At 39.7% G+C, this 16218-nt stretch overlaps 2 protein-coding genes across 13 annotated transcripts in view; both read left to right on the forward strand.

The window, feature by feature from the left end:
- Window positions 1–4988, forward strand: part of LOC125761375 (tyrosine-protein phosphatase Lar) — a 254654-nt gene extending 249666 nt beyond the window's left edge. For all 12 annotated transcript variants that reach the window (XM_049422438.1, XM_049422441.1, XM_049422439.1 and 9 more), the window contains one exon: window positions 64–4988. In XM_049422438.1, coding sequence (XP_049278395.1) covers window positions 64–132 — 69 coding nt within the window. In that variant the 3' untranslated portion in view covers window positions 133–4988. The remainder of the gene's footprint in view (window positions 1–63) is intronic.
- A 3073-nt stretch (window positions 4989–8061) lies between these two features.
- On the forward strand, window positions 8062–9890 carry LOC125761386 (opsin-3). Its single transcript, XM_049422468.1, has 3 exons — window positions 8062–8578; window positions 8649–9329; window positions 9403–9890. The coding sequence occupies exons 1-3, from the start codon at window positions 8334–8336 to the stop codon at window positions 9635–9637; spliced, it is 1161 nt and encodes a 386-aa protein (XP_049278425.1). The 5' UTR covers window positions 8062–8333; the 3' UTR covers window positions 9638–9890.
- The last annotated feature ends 6328 nt before the right edge of the window (window positions 9891–16218 follow it).

The following is a 16218-nucleotide window of genomic DNA, read 5'->3' on the forward strand; positions in this document are numbered from 1 at the left end:
TTTGTGCGCGCTATTAAATAAGGTAATGACAACTGTTACTTTCACATCCGTCTTCTCCCACAGGATCAATATCAGTTCTGCTATCGTGCTGCGCTGGAGTATCTAGGTTCGTTTGATCATTATGCGACCTAAAGACCTTAAAAGCCATCTTCTTATCACTGCATCTGACACTGTCAGCATGTTTGGCGCCGATCACACACCAAACGCCGATAACGAGCGAGGTCGGTGTTTTATTGTTCCATCGCCATATTTTATCATACAATGACGCGTAACTAGCAATCAACCAATGACGGTTTACGAACAATAGGGCGGCAGTTCAAGCATCAACATCCTTTTATCTAGCCGTTTATTGATTTTATTTAACCTCCAATCGCCATTTTTCAATCGATAATGACCCAGCATAAACGCATAGAATGTGTATATCCTTTCGGAGAAAATTGTAACTCAATAAGATTTAGAAAGATTTTCAAAATTTGATTATATTTAACCTACTCTAGGAAAATCAATAGTGAACACGGACAAGGATACATCGAGTTTCTGATAAGCAGTTGAAAGCTACCTAGGCAAATTTCCAACCAAAACATTAGGTGCTAAGAAATTGTTCGAACGGGACTCACATTTATAATGTTTCGATTAATCGAGACGCGATAGCAGCGAAGCGAAACATCACTTCCGCATGTGAGCAATTAAATAATAGAGAAAAAAATTCAACAACAACAAAATTTCACACTAAAATTAATCTACATAAAGCTAACTTTTAACTAGCGAACCGAAGCACCCTTTCGGTAGAAGTACTACACACTCACACTAACATCACAATCATTACTGCCATTTTAGTGTATGCTGAGAAAGGGTGGAGTAAGTTTTAGAAGACAACTAGTAAACCAAACTTCATCAATCCGTACGGGTTTCATGCTGCTTTCATGTTCCTTTTTCCAGTTCAAGTTGTTGGTGCGAACAAATTTGACTAAATGACACATTTTACTTCATATCTAACATATCCGACACATATTTTTTTCATCTTCTTTGACGGCACTACAACCTCGAGGAGTGTTGTTGGTCTACCATTTGTGGTTTGACTATATTTAGCAGGATATAGCAAGAAAGGTCCGGATAGGGTTTGGTACCCGTTTCTGTCGTATGAACGAACGGCGCTGCTATCATCTACACCGGATCGGGCCGTGTCCACCGGACAAATCACTATGTATGAACAATGTCACAAACTTATTGTGTGTACAATTGCGGTGTACATAACATTGCACTACATCCGTGCCGTACCAAAATCATGTTTCTAATTTGAGGCTAATTTCTTCGTCAATAATTGTTTCACTAAACAACCATAGACGTCAAAGAATGGCTCACGATGTTTGGTATATTGGCCAGAAAATATTGTAAAGCAAATAGGCAATACTGAGACACGGCTAAGAAAAAGGATGCTATTAGTGTAAGCTTGCTACGTTGCTAGCGATCAAAATGAAACATCAAACGGTCAGACTGATATTATTAGCGTATCACTAGAGAGCATGGACGTATCATAGGCAAAAAGAGACGAACACACAAGTTCAGGTGATGGGAAATGGTGCAGTGCAACTACTCAAAACTATTCTACGACATAACATTCTAAAATCCACACAAACACATATACATTACACAAGAAGGAAGAAAGTAAAGGGCGTCTGGTTGTCCCTAAAACAGTCGGACAGCTGTTACACATCGCCGAATTATGTTTGAGTAAAGCAGCATCGGCTGGAGAACGCAATGGAATAGAGCACGTAAAAGAAAGCGAGACACGGAGGAAAACATAATCGAATACAAGAGCAAGGACTTTATTCATATACTGTCATCAAAACGCTCATCACTGGGTGGCAGAATGTTGATATATAATGAACGTTAATTCAAAGAGACTTGGCTAATTGATTTGACTTTTAAACATACACGCATACTCATTAGATAACACCGTAGAATGAAACAACAAAATTAAGTGTTTAATGAAAGCGCGAAACGACCTAGTAAATATGTAGCAACGGAGACAGAAGATTCAACATCGCTATCAATACCATCGTGACCCGCGCTCAAGAACGATTGGTCGTATGGAAGAAGCCTGAATGGATGGACAGCATGAAGACATTATCACATTATCAAGCAAGCGTGTCCGAAGATGAGTGAATGAGTGAATGCTGGGTTGCGAAAGATACTTGCAAACGTATGTATGCAAACTACCACTATCCGCTAGATGTAGCGTAGAAGGAAAGCATCGCGCAAAACTAAAAACAAAATATCAACAACTGTAAAACGTAAAATCAGCGAGAACCCTTGTTGAGTCCTAATTAAACAGATACCTATAGGAGTGTTACTTTAACTAAACAAACTAGCCATCGTAGTTACTGTACGACGTACTGCAGCAGCTTCCGACTGCTTTGCATAATGGATTTGCCGATCGGTTTATACGAAACAGCCGCGCGTGTACAATTGCACTCTTCTACTTACATTTATGGCGAATAGTTTACGACATTTTGCACGATCACTTGAAGTGGTCGTTTGAAAAGTACGTTTCAAACACTACACGATACTCAATATGTTCTGGACATAGTGCGTCGTCCGTTTTCTTTTATCGTTTTTTTTTTTCTTCTTTTTCTCAACGCACGTCTATGTTGTGTTGATTTAAGGTAGTATTTTGATGTGATATGTGCGTACTTTAGCGGTGTTGTTGCGTATAATGGCACAATTTTGCGTAGAATTAATATTCACATACATTTAACAAGCATCACAAGCGCAACGCGAAAAGGAGAAACAAAAACGTGCACGCATGGTCCATTAGAATTACTGCACCTTGAAACATGGGCGTTTATTTTACACACATACAAGTATATATACATATATATATTTAGCGGCTATTATACGAGCATTAGTTTGTATTTACCATATCATATCGGAATGGTTAGCGACTGAAAGCGAACATTGATTGCCTCCTCGTTCATTGCTTCTTTCGTCTCGTCATAAACATTCATCTTTCCACTTAATATGAATGTAGAGAACCTTGGTCTGAACTATTGTAACTACTTTTCCTTCCAATCTCCTCTTACCTACACCAATGCAGTCGTACGCAACTGCGAAGGTTCCCTTTTTTAATTCGTTTCTGTATCTTGCCAACAGTCGATCATGACGATTTTGTTTAACGAACAACCTCAAGTACTGTTTTATTTTTTATTTCTCAAAACACATCGTCCAGATAAAGGCATTTGTACTAAGTTGTAGTTTTAATCAAATAACCCCATTTATATTCTTCTCGAACCGTAACATCCCACTGCCCCTTCTGAGTAATTAAGATATTATAATTAATAAGTCAAAATTACTGTGTGTTTGTAAAGCCCGTGCAGAACAAAAATTCAAAATTAATCAATAGAATATGTTTAGGATGTGATCGTCATTTTTATGGATTGTATTGTTTTTAATGACTCTTGCCAACAGAAACCAAATTGTTTCGACAACATAGAACGGCTCTCGAATATATTTTTTACCAAACGGAAAACCCTTCATTTGCTTTATTACACCGTAAGCATTATTATTGCTACCTAAAGATGCGCAATATAAATACGCGGCCATCAAAGCAAAAGCCAACCAAATGCACAACCGTCAAGAATGAGCAATCAAATAGTAAACGAGGTGGTTAGTATTTAAAAACAAAGTTAAATTCCACACACCGTCAGTATATGATTTCCGTACACACTTGCATTCCATTTACAACAATCGCATGGGACTAGGCGGAACTCGAGCTAGTGTTTTTGTTTTAATTACATCCGTTTTCCAATGCAACGCGTTGATAGACACTAAACAAAAATCTATCTTGTAAGTAAGTTTCTTTTTTAACCAGTGGAAACCAGCAAACCAAGTGAACTAGACTGCAACACTAACAATAGCAAATACAACACAACCACACTTCAACCAATAGAGAGAAAGTGTAGAATTTTGTACAAATGATAGGAAGAAAATTGCACATGGAACAAAACTTTAAGCAACAAATAAGACAAGGCAGACAGGCAAACGGTTCCGACTAATTGTTATGTTTGTTACGTTGATATCAACCTCATCGACACATCATTTCCGGATGCACGAACAGCAGCAGCAACAGCTTTGTGGTGCAAATGTAATAATGTACAGTTTTTCATAAGCAATCCCGTACTCCAACAGAACCAAACACGGTACCGTTCATTTTCCAGCTCCATTTCTTTGTTTTGACCATTACACTCATACCGTCATACAGAAACCACCGCACCGAGATGATAGTTTAATCAACAACACACTCACCACAGCGCAATCATTTGCCGGCGATTATTTCAGTGTTCCATTGGCGTGTGTTTCATATTTTTCACTCTAACTAAACGTTTAAACTTGTGTTTTGTTTCATTCGTTGTGTAGTTTGTGTTACAATTGTAAAGCAAGCATTCCGACTAGCGGAATTCATGGTAAGCAGACGTGGTCAGGTGTTAAACATACAAACGAGATATTAAACCTTCTGACGACAGGCAGGTGGATTGGCTTAGGCGCCCCCTTGTTGACACAGTTTCTGCGCTTTCTTTCATCGCAGAAAAGCAAAAAAAAGATAGAACAGGCACATTGAAGAGAACGGGCCGGTTATGTTTCGATTAACTATTGATAACTCGCAGGGATAGGGCTTTGCAAGGATATAACTATCGAGGAGTTATGTATTAAGACAAGCGTGCGGCGAATGTTGTGGCAAGTGGAAGCAAAACAAAGAAAAAATTCTGTATAAGAAGGAAAACAAAACACTAATGCAATGTACCGTGCAAATAGCATATAACATGTTAGAAAGATGGTGGACAAAACGGGCAAAGAAAAGTTAGACGGAAACAGAAACAAGGAGAAGTAGAAGAAGCAAAGGAAGGAAACAAAAGCTATATGAAATAAACTAAAAAGATAGATAATGTCCGAAATTATATAGGTTATGTAATAAAATTATGAAAAAAGGACTGAAAGCTTTCCATTCTGTACGAATTGTCATGATGACACAAAGCTACCGGTATTTATTCAAATTCAATCGAGTAAGATCGATTCTGAATGCTTTTTTTATTTCTCTATTAACACTAGAACTACCGGACCAGTCATTTTGACTGGAACGCTTAATTTTCGTCACATTATTTCTTGGGGTTAAACAATCCCATAGTAGTTGAAACATGAGTTTTACATACATATTCTATAGTACGATCTGCAATAAACAATAAAATATACTCCAACTCTTCGGATTTGTTTAAAAATTAACCAAGAACGTAAAACGCTTAAAACGCTTAGTAGTTCTAGTGTTAATACTACATAAATATCCACGATAACCTTCCATTCTTCTTTTTCTTCTTCTTCTTCGCCTGCTCACGGTCGAGCACGTCGCGAAGACATGTCAAGGTCGTCAATTTGTTTGCAAAAATCTCGGTCTTCACAGTCGGCATTCTTGAAGGCTGCATCCGATCTCCGACGGGTTCGACTCCACCTGATCCAGGAGTTCGACTACACCTGATCGTGTGTTGCTGGAGTTTTCTTCTTTGCAGGAGTTTGTGGAGCCCGTATTAGGCACGATTTCCCTGAACAATGCGCCTTCGGATTTCGCTGCTCACGTTGTTGTCTGAAGTTACGATCGTACCAACTCCTCTATCACCTCAAGATCGTTGCTATCGACTGATACTCCGCTTCCGAGTCAGGCTGTATCACGGTGAGAGTTTCCGGCAAGCAGGTACTTTGTCTTTGTCGCATTGATCCTAATCACCTCGCATACCACCTTAGATGTACGTCCGATGATGTCGATGTCATCTGCAACGAGTGAAAATCGTGCCCCGGATGCCGAAGCCCGCGCTTCGCATGACACCTTTCAGAGCGATGTTAAACAGTAAACAGGAGAATCCGTCCCCTGGCCTCAGATCGCAGTGTGATTCGAATAATTCCGACATCATGTTCGATACTCTCAACTTGCACTGCACCCCATCCATTCCCTGGGAATCCGTACTATTGCATGGTGCTCCATAGATCGGTCCGATCTATGGTATCGTAGACTATCTTAAAGTCAATGAACAGGTGGTGCGCAGGGATCTGATGCTCTGGCCACTTCTGAAGGATCTGCCGTGAAGTAAAGATTTGGTCGATTAGCCCCCAATAAATCCAGCTTAGATATACTTATTTTATGTGTTTCGAATAACCTAAACATCCGCTGACAAACTCTTACGTTCGATATAATTGTTCTTTTGCGAGTGACACCAACTTCTGTCACTCCTTGGTAACGTTTGGACAGCAGCACAAGACCATTCTGTTTCTTCTTCGCTCCCTTAGCTCGAAGATCATGATGACAAATCTGTCCGCGACGTGAATATGGGTCTAGAGCGGTAGGCTTTATTTCTAGTAGGGTGATGTCATTTCTAGTAGGGTGAGCGGATCAAACGCCTCCTGCAGGTTATCAAGATCGCTAAGCTGTTGTGGCGTCTGAAAAGTAAAGTTACAAAAAAAAAAGTTTCAAAAAGAGAGCAAAGATATGATTTTACAATTGTACCTTGTAGAATGATGTCACATGTCCGTATCTTTAAGTTCGTTTAAGAGTATTTAAGCTATGCTTACCATACCCTTTGATCACCTGACGAAAAGTGATATACCAGGCGCTCAATGTACCATGTACCTCTAGAGATTAACATAAACAGAGGCTCTAAAACTGTTAAACCACGTGTCTTCATCTAAGAAGTTAGGGCTCGATTAGTCCGTTATATAAAACATGGCGCGAACCACAATTAAGCAAAAGCACTGTTCGGTACAATAGGTCAAAGTTCTACGCTAGGGCTTCAGGCGAATAGGAACGCGCGACATAATACTAACATAATACTAACATATATGGAGCTATGTTTGTTTGTAGAAAAGATAAGGATAAATTGCATACTAATCCGATAATGCAGAAGGGATTTCCTTACCGAAAGGACGGTTGAAATTTGTAAAATATTTGTCCGGATTATATGTTAAATAAATTGCTGTCTTAGATTTTAATTATTGATACCGATCGCTTACATCAGATGTTACCGGGTGAAGGATTAAACAATGATTAATAAATGACGTTGCTCTTTATCCGTTCCTGATATGTCAGCAAAGCAGTTATTACAAAATGTTTGTTAGTATATCGCTGCTTGTTTTCCTCATTCCGTTTTAGTTACATAAGGATGATTCACCTGTTACGTAACGTAGAAATTGTTATTTTTTAACCCCCTCCCCCCCCCCCCCCCCCCAAATCTCATGTGTTTCCCCTAAAACAACCTCCATAAGTGTTATTATTCATTAAGTCTTTATAGCTATTAAACCTGATTAAATTGCTTATTTAGTCAAAAGCTTCCATTCCTAATCCCATGTTATCCGAAACATGTTTATAACTTCTACGACAGAATACCGCTGAATGGGTATTATACGGTAATTAAATTACTTATTAATAATTAACGGTTAGCAAAAATTATAATTCAAAATACTTTATCGTATTTGCCTTTGTAATAAAATATGACAAATATTGCAAAAGAAGGGATTATCTTTGGGCAGCATTTTTGATTCTCACGATTCGTTGACGATTGCTTAAATGATTATAGCAATAATTCAACAAAATAAAAGACAATCGAAGCCTTTATTTATAGCCTACCAGGAAATTAATCTTTGTGTCTTTTTTATTATAATTTAAATAATTCTCCAAGTTAAAAAAAATCTTGGCTCAATCAAATCTTAAATCTCGGGAAAGTCGACTCAAGTCATCTCGAGATAAAGCTACATCGTCGTAATGTGGTGAGAAATGGCATATTCGTAAATGAACTCAACGCAGGTAATAATCCAACACCCTTATAACGATGGTGGAAACTATTTTATCAATAAACGAACTAGCCAGCTGATAATCAAATTAGAAGCTAGTCACATGCATTTGATGCACTTCCAAATCATGCAATCCTTTGATTTATTCGTTACCTGAATGCGCCCACATTCGTAATCCAATTGAAAAAATTACCTACTGGCTGTCATTTGCCCCGTTTGGTATAAAAACAATCCTCGCACCGAAAGACACTGAACATTTGTGAAGCGTTTCTCTACGGAACCGGTCCAAATTGTTCCCCGCCCGGGAAGTAAATCTGTTTGTTCAAAAAGCGTCAGTGTGCCAGTGTGTCCAAAGAATACAGTCATCGTTGTATGCTGCTAAACTGTTCGCTACTTAACATCACATTCTACCAGGAGCCTTGGGGAAATTTTCCAACCTGTGCAAGTGTCCGATTTCTGCGCCCCGTTACACCACTGTACCGTGATCTACAGTACGATCGTACGTCATGTTTCTAGTAAACGAAACCATATCGGAAGGCGCCATGCTGTTGCCAATGGCGCGCACTGCTGGCGAAATGCCGAAGCTGTTGGGATGGAATCTACCACCCGAGGAGCAGTACCTAGTGCATGATCACTGGAAAGGTTTTCCAGCACCACCGTACTACATGCACTTGATGCTGGCCATGATCTACTTCGTACTGATGAATACTTCCATCATTGGTAATGGTATTGTGTTGTGGATATTCGGCACGTAAGTGACCCAATTTTGTGTAAACCGTTCGAGATTATGAACACATTTTTCTTTACATTTTATCGGACAGCTCGAAGTCTCTTCGCAACGGTTCGAACATGTTCATCATCAATCTGGCGATCTTCGATCTGCTGATGATGTTCGAAATGCCCATGTTCCTGGTGAACTCATTCTCGGAGCGCTTGGTCGGATATGGGTTAGGCTGCTCGATATATGCCGCCTTCGGTAGCATGTCCGGTATCGGCGGTGCCATATCGAATGCCGTGATCGCGTTCGATCGGTATCGCACGATTTCCAACCCGCTTGATGGACGACTCAGCCGCGTACAGGCAGCACTGCTGATTTGTCTCACCTGGCTGTGGACGATGCCCTTCACACTGTTGCCACTGTTCGAGATCTGGGGTCGGTACATTCCCGAGGGCTACCTGACAACCTGCTCGTTCGATTATCTTACCGACGATCAGGACACGCGCGTCTTCGTTGGTTGCATCTTTACCTGGGCGTACGTGATACCGATGGTGTTCATTTGCTACTTCTACGCCCGGCTCTTTGGCCACGTGCGTCAACACGAACAGATGCTGAAGAATCAGGCCCGCAAGATGAATGTCGAGTCGCTCACGGCTAACCGCAACGAGAAGGCACAGGCTGTTGAGATGCGCATTGCTAAGGCCGCATTTACCATCTTCTTCCTGTTCGTGTGTGCCTGGACACCTTACGCCATTGTCACGATGATCGGTGCGTTCGGAGACAGGTAAGTCGAAGACTGGACTGGATCACAAACACGAACAGAATCACATGATCATGCTGTGCAACACTTCTTCCAGGACATTGCTGACCCCGTTAGTTACGATGGTGCCGGCAGTTTGCTGTAAGATCGTCTCCTGTCTCGATCCGTGGGTTTATGCGATCAGCCATCCCAAGTACCGTCAGGAGCTGGAGCGTCGTCTACCGTGGATGGGCATCAAGGAGGCGGAAGACAACGTCAGCACGACCGAAAGCAAAGCAACTGTCGTCGTTGATCAGGCCTCAGGTAACGGTGGAGACAATGCCACCAACTAGATCGTTTCGTCAGGCGGAAATACTACCAAAACGGACTCTTTGATATTTGACCGCTCGTTCAAAGGACTTGTGCATAATGGTAAACGCTAGAGAAGTAAGTTCCCAGTTACCCATAATCCAGAAACTACCAGAGCACGTTTTAAGCAAGGCAAATTGAAAAATGTCACTTTCTTGGAGTTCATGCAATATGCTGTGAACGACGGCAGAGAGATGACGAACAAAAATAATAAATTGCATTCAATTTAAAAGATAATCATTGTCGTTCTTCGAAAAACGTTCGACTTGACTTTCAGATGACAAAGCAATATTTTTCAATGTTCAGCTTATCGGATTAATCTTGCTTAGACAAGATAGAATTCAATAATCTTTTACACACCATACAGTCGTGCCTTGGTATACTGAAAGGAAAAGAACGTTCCACTAGAAGCCTGTTGGAAAACCTAGCGATTATTTCCGGTGCACAAAAAGGGCGGCATCACATCGCTTTATGCCAACGCAAAATTCTTCGAGCTGCTCATGTACGAGCCACTTCTTCTTGCTGCCTCTAACTACATCAGCGCTGCTCAGCACGAGTTTATCACCAAGCGTTCGACTTCCAGAAATCTCGTTGAGTTTGTCAGCTTCTACCATAGGACCATTCTGGTCCATGCAATTTATACGGACATCAAGACAGCTTTGGACAGTGCTCCGCATTCGTTACTGCTTTCCAAACTTCAGATTCTTGGTCTTCCGGGTCAAATGCACAACTGGATGCGGTCCTACCTCACCGAACGCTCGTATCGTGTGAAGATGGGTAACCACACTTCCCGACGCATCAAGGCCTCTTCAGGAGTACAACAAGGGAGCAACCTTGAACCGCTAATCTTTCTGATCTTTCTCAACGACGTCACACGTGTACTTCCTCCTGATAGCCCCCAGCTTTACGCGGATGACGTAAAATCGTACTTTCGGATACGCAGCTGCGTCTGCGTCTGGCGCTGTACGAATGGTTTGCAGTTATGCGTCTAGAAGTGTGTTGTCGTTTCGTTAGCCAAGAAGCGTTATCCCATAATTTGCGCGCATACCATTAACGACACTGCCGTTGACCGGAAAAGCTGTGTCAGGATCTAGGAGTGGTCCTTGATGATAAGTTGAGCTTCATCCATAACAGAGTCCTTCCAAAAAGTACATTTATGTATATGTTGTCTGGAGTGTCTAGGTGGACTACGATGGACGCTGTGCCTGTTACTTGGCCTAGAGTCGCCGGAACAACGGAATAGTAGCGCGCAAAGACTTTTCGTCATAGGACTGCTTGACAATCGTATCGACTCGTCGGCGCAGCTCTGTGCAATTTATATTTACGCCCCGGCAAAGATCGCTCCGCGCTAGATCACTACCTGGCGTAGGGGAACGTCGTTCTCGATTTCTAAATCTTGGTTAGATTGAGTAAGGAGAAATGAGGCTAAGCGAGAACTCAACTACCTACAGCTGTAACAACATCTGTATTTCTGTAATGGTTTATATATTTGAACTAAATATGTATACACCACTTCAACCCTCTTGTTGTGTTTCTTCTCAAACAACGAAGTTTCATAGCGACCCACGATGGCCTTCCATACCCAGGTATATTCTCTAATTGCTTGAGTAGAATCGTTTGACAACACTCTTACAAAGTTGTCAATGATAATTAGTGTCTGCATTGTCGTGATTTGGTGGTTCGTGAAACGATGTCATCTTCTGGATATGGTACTGTTCGTGATCGACCCCTACGTTGTGTTTCGAAATGGCGAAAATAAATCCACAAGAGTTTCTGGCTTGATCGTTTCGTGTACGCATTCAAGTGCAATGAATTTTACAATGGTCCATTTTCCTTAGCCCTAACGATCCTTATTAGTGTAATATTAGTGTAATAACACTAACTGTAACACTAACGCAACAACGATGGCATTTTTCCGCCAACCATATATCAAACTTAGCAAGCAAAAACATGAACATTAATCATATTCCTGTAATCATATTCAGATTAAATTCTGGATAAAAAGCATTCTTCCATAATACACGTTCTACTAAATTTAAATTATGTATAAGTATTGTAAGTTTACAAGTAAATCGCTTAGATCTGACATTGTCAAATCTACAAATTTCCAAATGAATCAATTTCTTTCACTTAAAGAATAATTAAAAGGGCAATGAATTAATTTATTAAAATCGATCCTACACCCACAGCGTATTTATTGTAATTTTTCACCTTATTTCAATTAACTATCACACGCTCAGTTAGTACAATAGATCGTATACTTTCAACATGCCTTACCGGTACCTCCGTATCAGCTGAACCGATTCATCTTCAAAAAGGCAAACCATCAATGCGCCCGCGTAGTGCAGAGACTCGCTTCTAACGATTGACTGGCCTAGGCCCTGTTGTATGTTAACATTCCTCATACAAAGCCTCCGGCAGCCAATTGAAACGTTGAGTGCGTATTAATTAGTGTCGATTCAAAGCGCTGCTCAACACCAGCCAGGCTCCTCAGCTTCTGCACCCCCAGGCAATGTACCGCCTTGACACCCGTCCCGTGCGCCACCCACGGTCGAGTGTTGAATCTGCAAATGAACAAACGCTAATGAAGGCTGGTATAGCAGGTCTTTCGCTACCAGCAGATTGTGAGCCACATTTTATGCTCAAGTTTCTTTAGGCGTATCGCGAAAGAAAGTAGCACACTGCTCGATTGTTAGATTTTGGGATCTATTTATTTAGATTGATTAAAACTCATTATTTATTCATTCATTAGCTATTTACTGAGCGCCCGTTAAGCCATTCCGCGTAAGGGTACTTGCATTTTCTTTCGATTTCAACGCTGAGTAGCTTTTTTTTATTTTACATTTTATAAAGCGACATATTTTACCAGACAATAACAATACTTTATGGACAAGGCTAAGTGTCTGTTGAGCGTTCATTTTACTATTGATGCTAATGGAAATGAATGTGACTGCCGTTTAGTGCATTGTATGTAGATACAAGCGACACTGAATTGTTCTTTTGTTTGTTTTGAATTGTTGTGTCTCAACAACGTTCGTATAAAGATTGTTAATCTCACACACACTATCACAAACCTCACTGTTGCGTTCGTATTGTTGAATTAATCAGCTCTACGTCCTTCGATGAATCGAGATTAATAGGTCACATTTTTCAACAACCAGATACCAAGCTATTAGTAGATTTTCCGGTCTCACTTTACGATCGACACGGCTGCATTGTGCCTTTCTGAGTAAATCGTATTTCCGAGACGCGGCGCTGTGTGTTGTGTTATTTTATTGCCATGTTAAAATGAAGTTAAAACTTTATGGAACAATAGCATCGGTCGTATTGTTCTCACACCAAAGGTGAGAGTGGTTTTCGCAATAAGGGATCATTCAACTATTACGTAACACGGGAAGGGGTGGTGGTGCGAAGGGTGCGGTCAGTGTTACGATTTGTTACACAGAGGAAAGAGGGCGTTCAAATTTGTGTAACGTAACATGAAATAAGATATTTCTAAACTAATGATCGATTTTTAATGTATGCGTGAAAAATATCTGCTATGGAACACATGATCAATAGTGTGAATAAGTTAGATGAAAAGTAAAGTGTTGTTCGTCACTTTCCTTTCCTAAATGTTCCCATGATCGTCCGATAAAAATCTGACGTCACCAACTGACTTCTTCGACACCAAGAAAACATTATGGAATAGCTCACACTCATTTTTATCCTAAAGCCGCCATTATAGTGTATCGTATGGGGAAAGAATCGTTCATCTTTTTTAATCCATTCGTCCAATAGCAAAGGATCTTGTCTCCAATGTCAAAGCACAGCATTTTTTCTAGCAAGTCTAACCACTTAGCTGCTATGATTTTTATATTTTGGAAATCGAAACAAATTTTTTTATTTCAGAATTAATTATTTGAGATATCAAAAAATTAGGCTTTTCTAGTATAATTTCCAACAAATCACTTTGTCACGATCGTTCAACATAACATCAGAGCTAAAGTACCGAGCAGGTCCATTAGCATATTAAACCCTGTTAATAGTCCTTTTTAACCTTTTTGTGATAAAATGGTTGTTGGGTAGGGGAGGGGAGGACAGGCGGATATTCTCCAAACTATTACGTATTTAATAGAGGAGGAATCCTTCCTGCGTTACTTTTTGTTACGATAGTTACGATGTCGTCAAAAATTCACTATTTTTGCGTTACGGAATAGGTGAATCATCCCTAAGCACAATACAACATAAAAAAGAAATGGGTAGCCACATTTCTTTTTATTTAGGTTCATTTATTTATTTATTTGTTTATACACAGATGGAAATTTTGTGAGATAGCATGAAACACATTAGCATTAAAGATATGAATCGTAATTCTAAAACGAATTCTTTAAATTGAAATAAATGTTGCACTGCGAAAGCTTGCACTAAAATTTTTGTAATCATTTCACTACTACAAACTAATGGCAATCAAAATGTTTATTTATGAAAAAAATAATATTAAATGGAATAATTATTTTTCAATATTTTAATTAAAATATTTTTTTTTAATTGTTAATAATTTAATAATTGTTAAACATGTTAGTGTAATAAATGGCTACAATATAATAAGCAATAGACAAAATAAAAAGTTGCCCTTATTTAATATCTTCATTTTGCCAAAACAATAATAGAAATCCTTCACCTCCTTCTGAATCTTCTGAAATGTATATTTTTTTAATCGTTTCATTTTGTATCTCGTTATGACTCTTATACAAAGATTTATTCGAAGACATTTTGCAGCACATAATGGTATGAAATACAAGCTATGTGCGAATAAAAAAGTTTTTTTATAAGCCAACCAAATTTAAGTCATTTATTTAAACTACAAACTCAAACAAACCTTCCAGGCAGACCGATTGAACTTTAACTTTTTTCCAATTGAATAAAATCAGTTAACTGCTGTGCCTCATCGATCTGAGAATATCATTAACAATTGAAGTGGAATGTGCAGCTAGCGGACTAGAAACATACATTTGCAGTGCGCCATTCGTTCTTTTTTTCTTTTTGTGGCCAAATCATAAACGTCTCCCTCAGAGACCTTCACCACCTGCTGGACCACCAATTTCCTTTATGCGAATTTTTAATTAAATCTATTCAAAAAGCTGCATCGATTGCGCAGAACACTCTACGAACATTGCCCAGCAAACAAATGTCCGCAGCACTGCGGTTTCCGCTTTGTTCGATTTGTTGTTCAATCACGAATTTCATATTTCATCGTCTTCACGGCTGCGTCTCTGCATCTTCCGGCCGTGCGCCACATTCAGATAGGAGTCGGTTCGCAAATTAAATTTCCTACCTAATGAAATCAAACTTACCCGCAGCGGGCGGAAATAGTGGCCTCAACATCAAGCCGTTCGGCCAATCAAAACCGACCAATTTCCGCTACACGCAAATCGACCGGTAGCGGTCGGTGGCAAATCTTGCAAGAATAATCATACCTCCGGTCACATGGACACCCGGGCTGGACCCGGCCTTTTATAGACAAACTTCATTGATTTCAACGACATGATCGTAAAACTGGGTAGGATCATCATCATCATCATCAGCATCCTCGGTCGACGCTGTGCGCCATCTTTGCCGTCATCAGTTGTGGAGTGGACCAAGTGGACTCTCGCAATCAATGGCCATTTTAATGTCCACTCGCTTCCAATTCCTTTCCCATTTGGCTTCCGGTGCCGATGGAAGAATGGAAGAACGATGAGAGGGGTGTGGGAATCATTTCCAAAACCGGCACCGTAATAATGGCCACGGCAGGATTGACCATTTCTTCGCCGTTAAGAACTAGGTCCCAATGCACGGTGCGTACGAAACAAACGTTCGCTTCGAGGCAATTATCCGTTAAACATTCAATTTGAAGCGCGGGTGCCAGCTGGCGATGAAATTAGATTGTCTTTTTGCAGAAGTTTACCTTGGATGATGTTTTTTTTTTTTTGCTGGTCCGGTTTTGAGTACCACTTTTGCGACAAATGTTGCCATTGGACCATCGAATTGAAATTGCATCCATTACATTTCGACCCATTTACCGCACGATCGTCAAAGGTTGTAAAAATAATACACCGCATATGTTAGGTTAACTTTTGGATGTTTGAGCGGAACGATAAAATCGATTCAAACTGCAGTGAGAAATGCTTCTATACATATATGTAGTGCATATTTATTTAGTGTATTTTGTACCGTTTATCTTTTGATAATAATATTATTGAAATATTTCAAATTTATTCTAACTAATTAATTTTCCATTCCTTTTCGAAAAGAAAATTCAATTGAGCTACATATAAATATAAAACAACATAACAAAAGAGACATTTTAAACAGGTTTTATAGCGTACGTTTATCGTTTATTTTTCCCATGATTTGTTGAGACATTTTAATAAAGAAATATATTTTGAAATGCGATTCAGAATTTATCTATTTTCGCCAGATGCATATCACTGTATTTAAGGAACAAAACTTATCAGCTTTTCTTATCTGATTGTTATAGATTATAGAGCTTTTTATCACTTTGTTTTTAAATATTTTTAATCCTTAACTGTTACACTAGATC

The sequence above is a fragment of the Anopheles funestus genome, chromosome 2RL (assembly GCF_943734845.2).
Source record: "Anopheles funestus chromosome 2RL, idAnoFuneDA-416_04, whole genome shotgun sequence".
Classification (NCBI taxonomy): Eukaryota; Metazoa; Arthropoda; class Insecta; order Diptera; family Culicidae; genus Anopheles; species Anopheles funestus.

Coding starts and splice junctions, on each gene's coding strand:
- LOC125761386 (XM_049422468.1), top strand. CDS start 8,334: ATGTTTCTAGTAAACGAAACCATATCGGAAGGCGCCATGCTGTTGCCA. Junction 8,579..8,648: donor GTGTTGTGGATATTCGGCAC/GTAAGTGACCCA, acceptor TTTATCGGACAG/CTCGAAGTCTCTTCGCAACG. Junction 9,330..9,402: donor ATCGGTGCGTTCGGAGACAG/GTAAGTCGAAGA, acceptor CACTTCTTCCAG/GACATTGCTGACCCCGTTAG.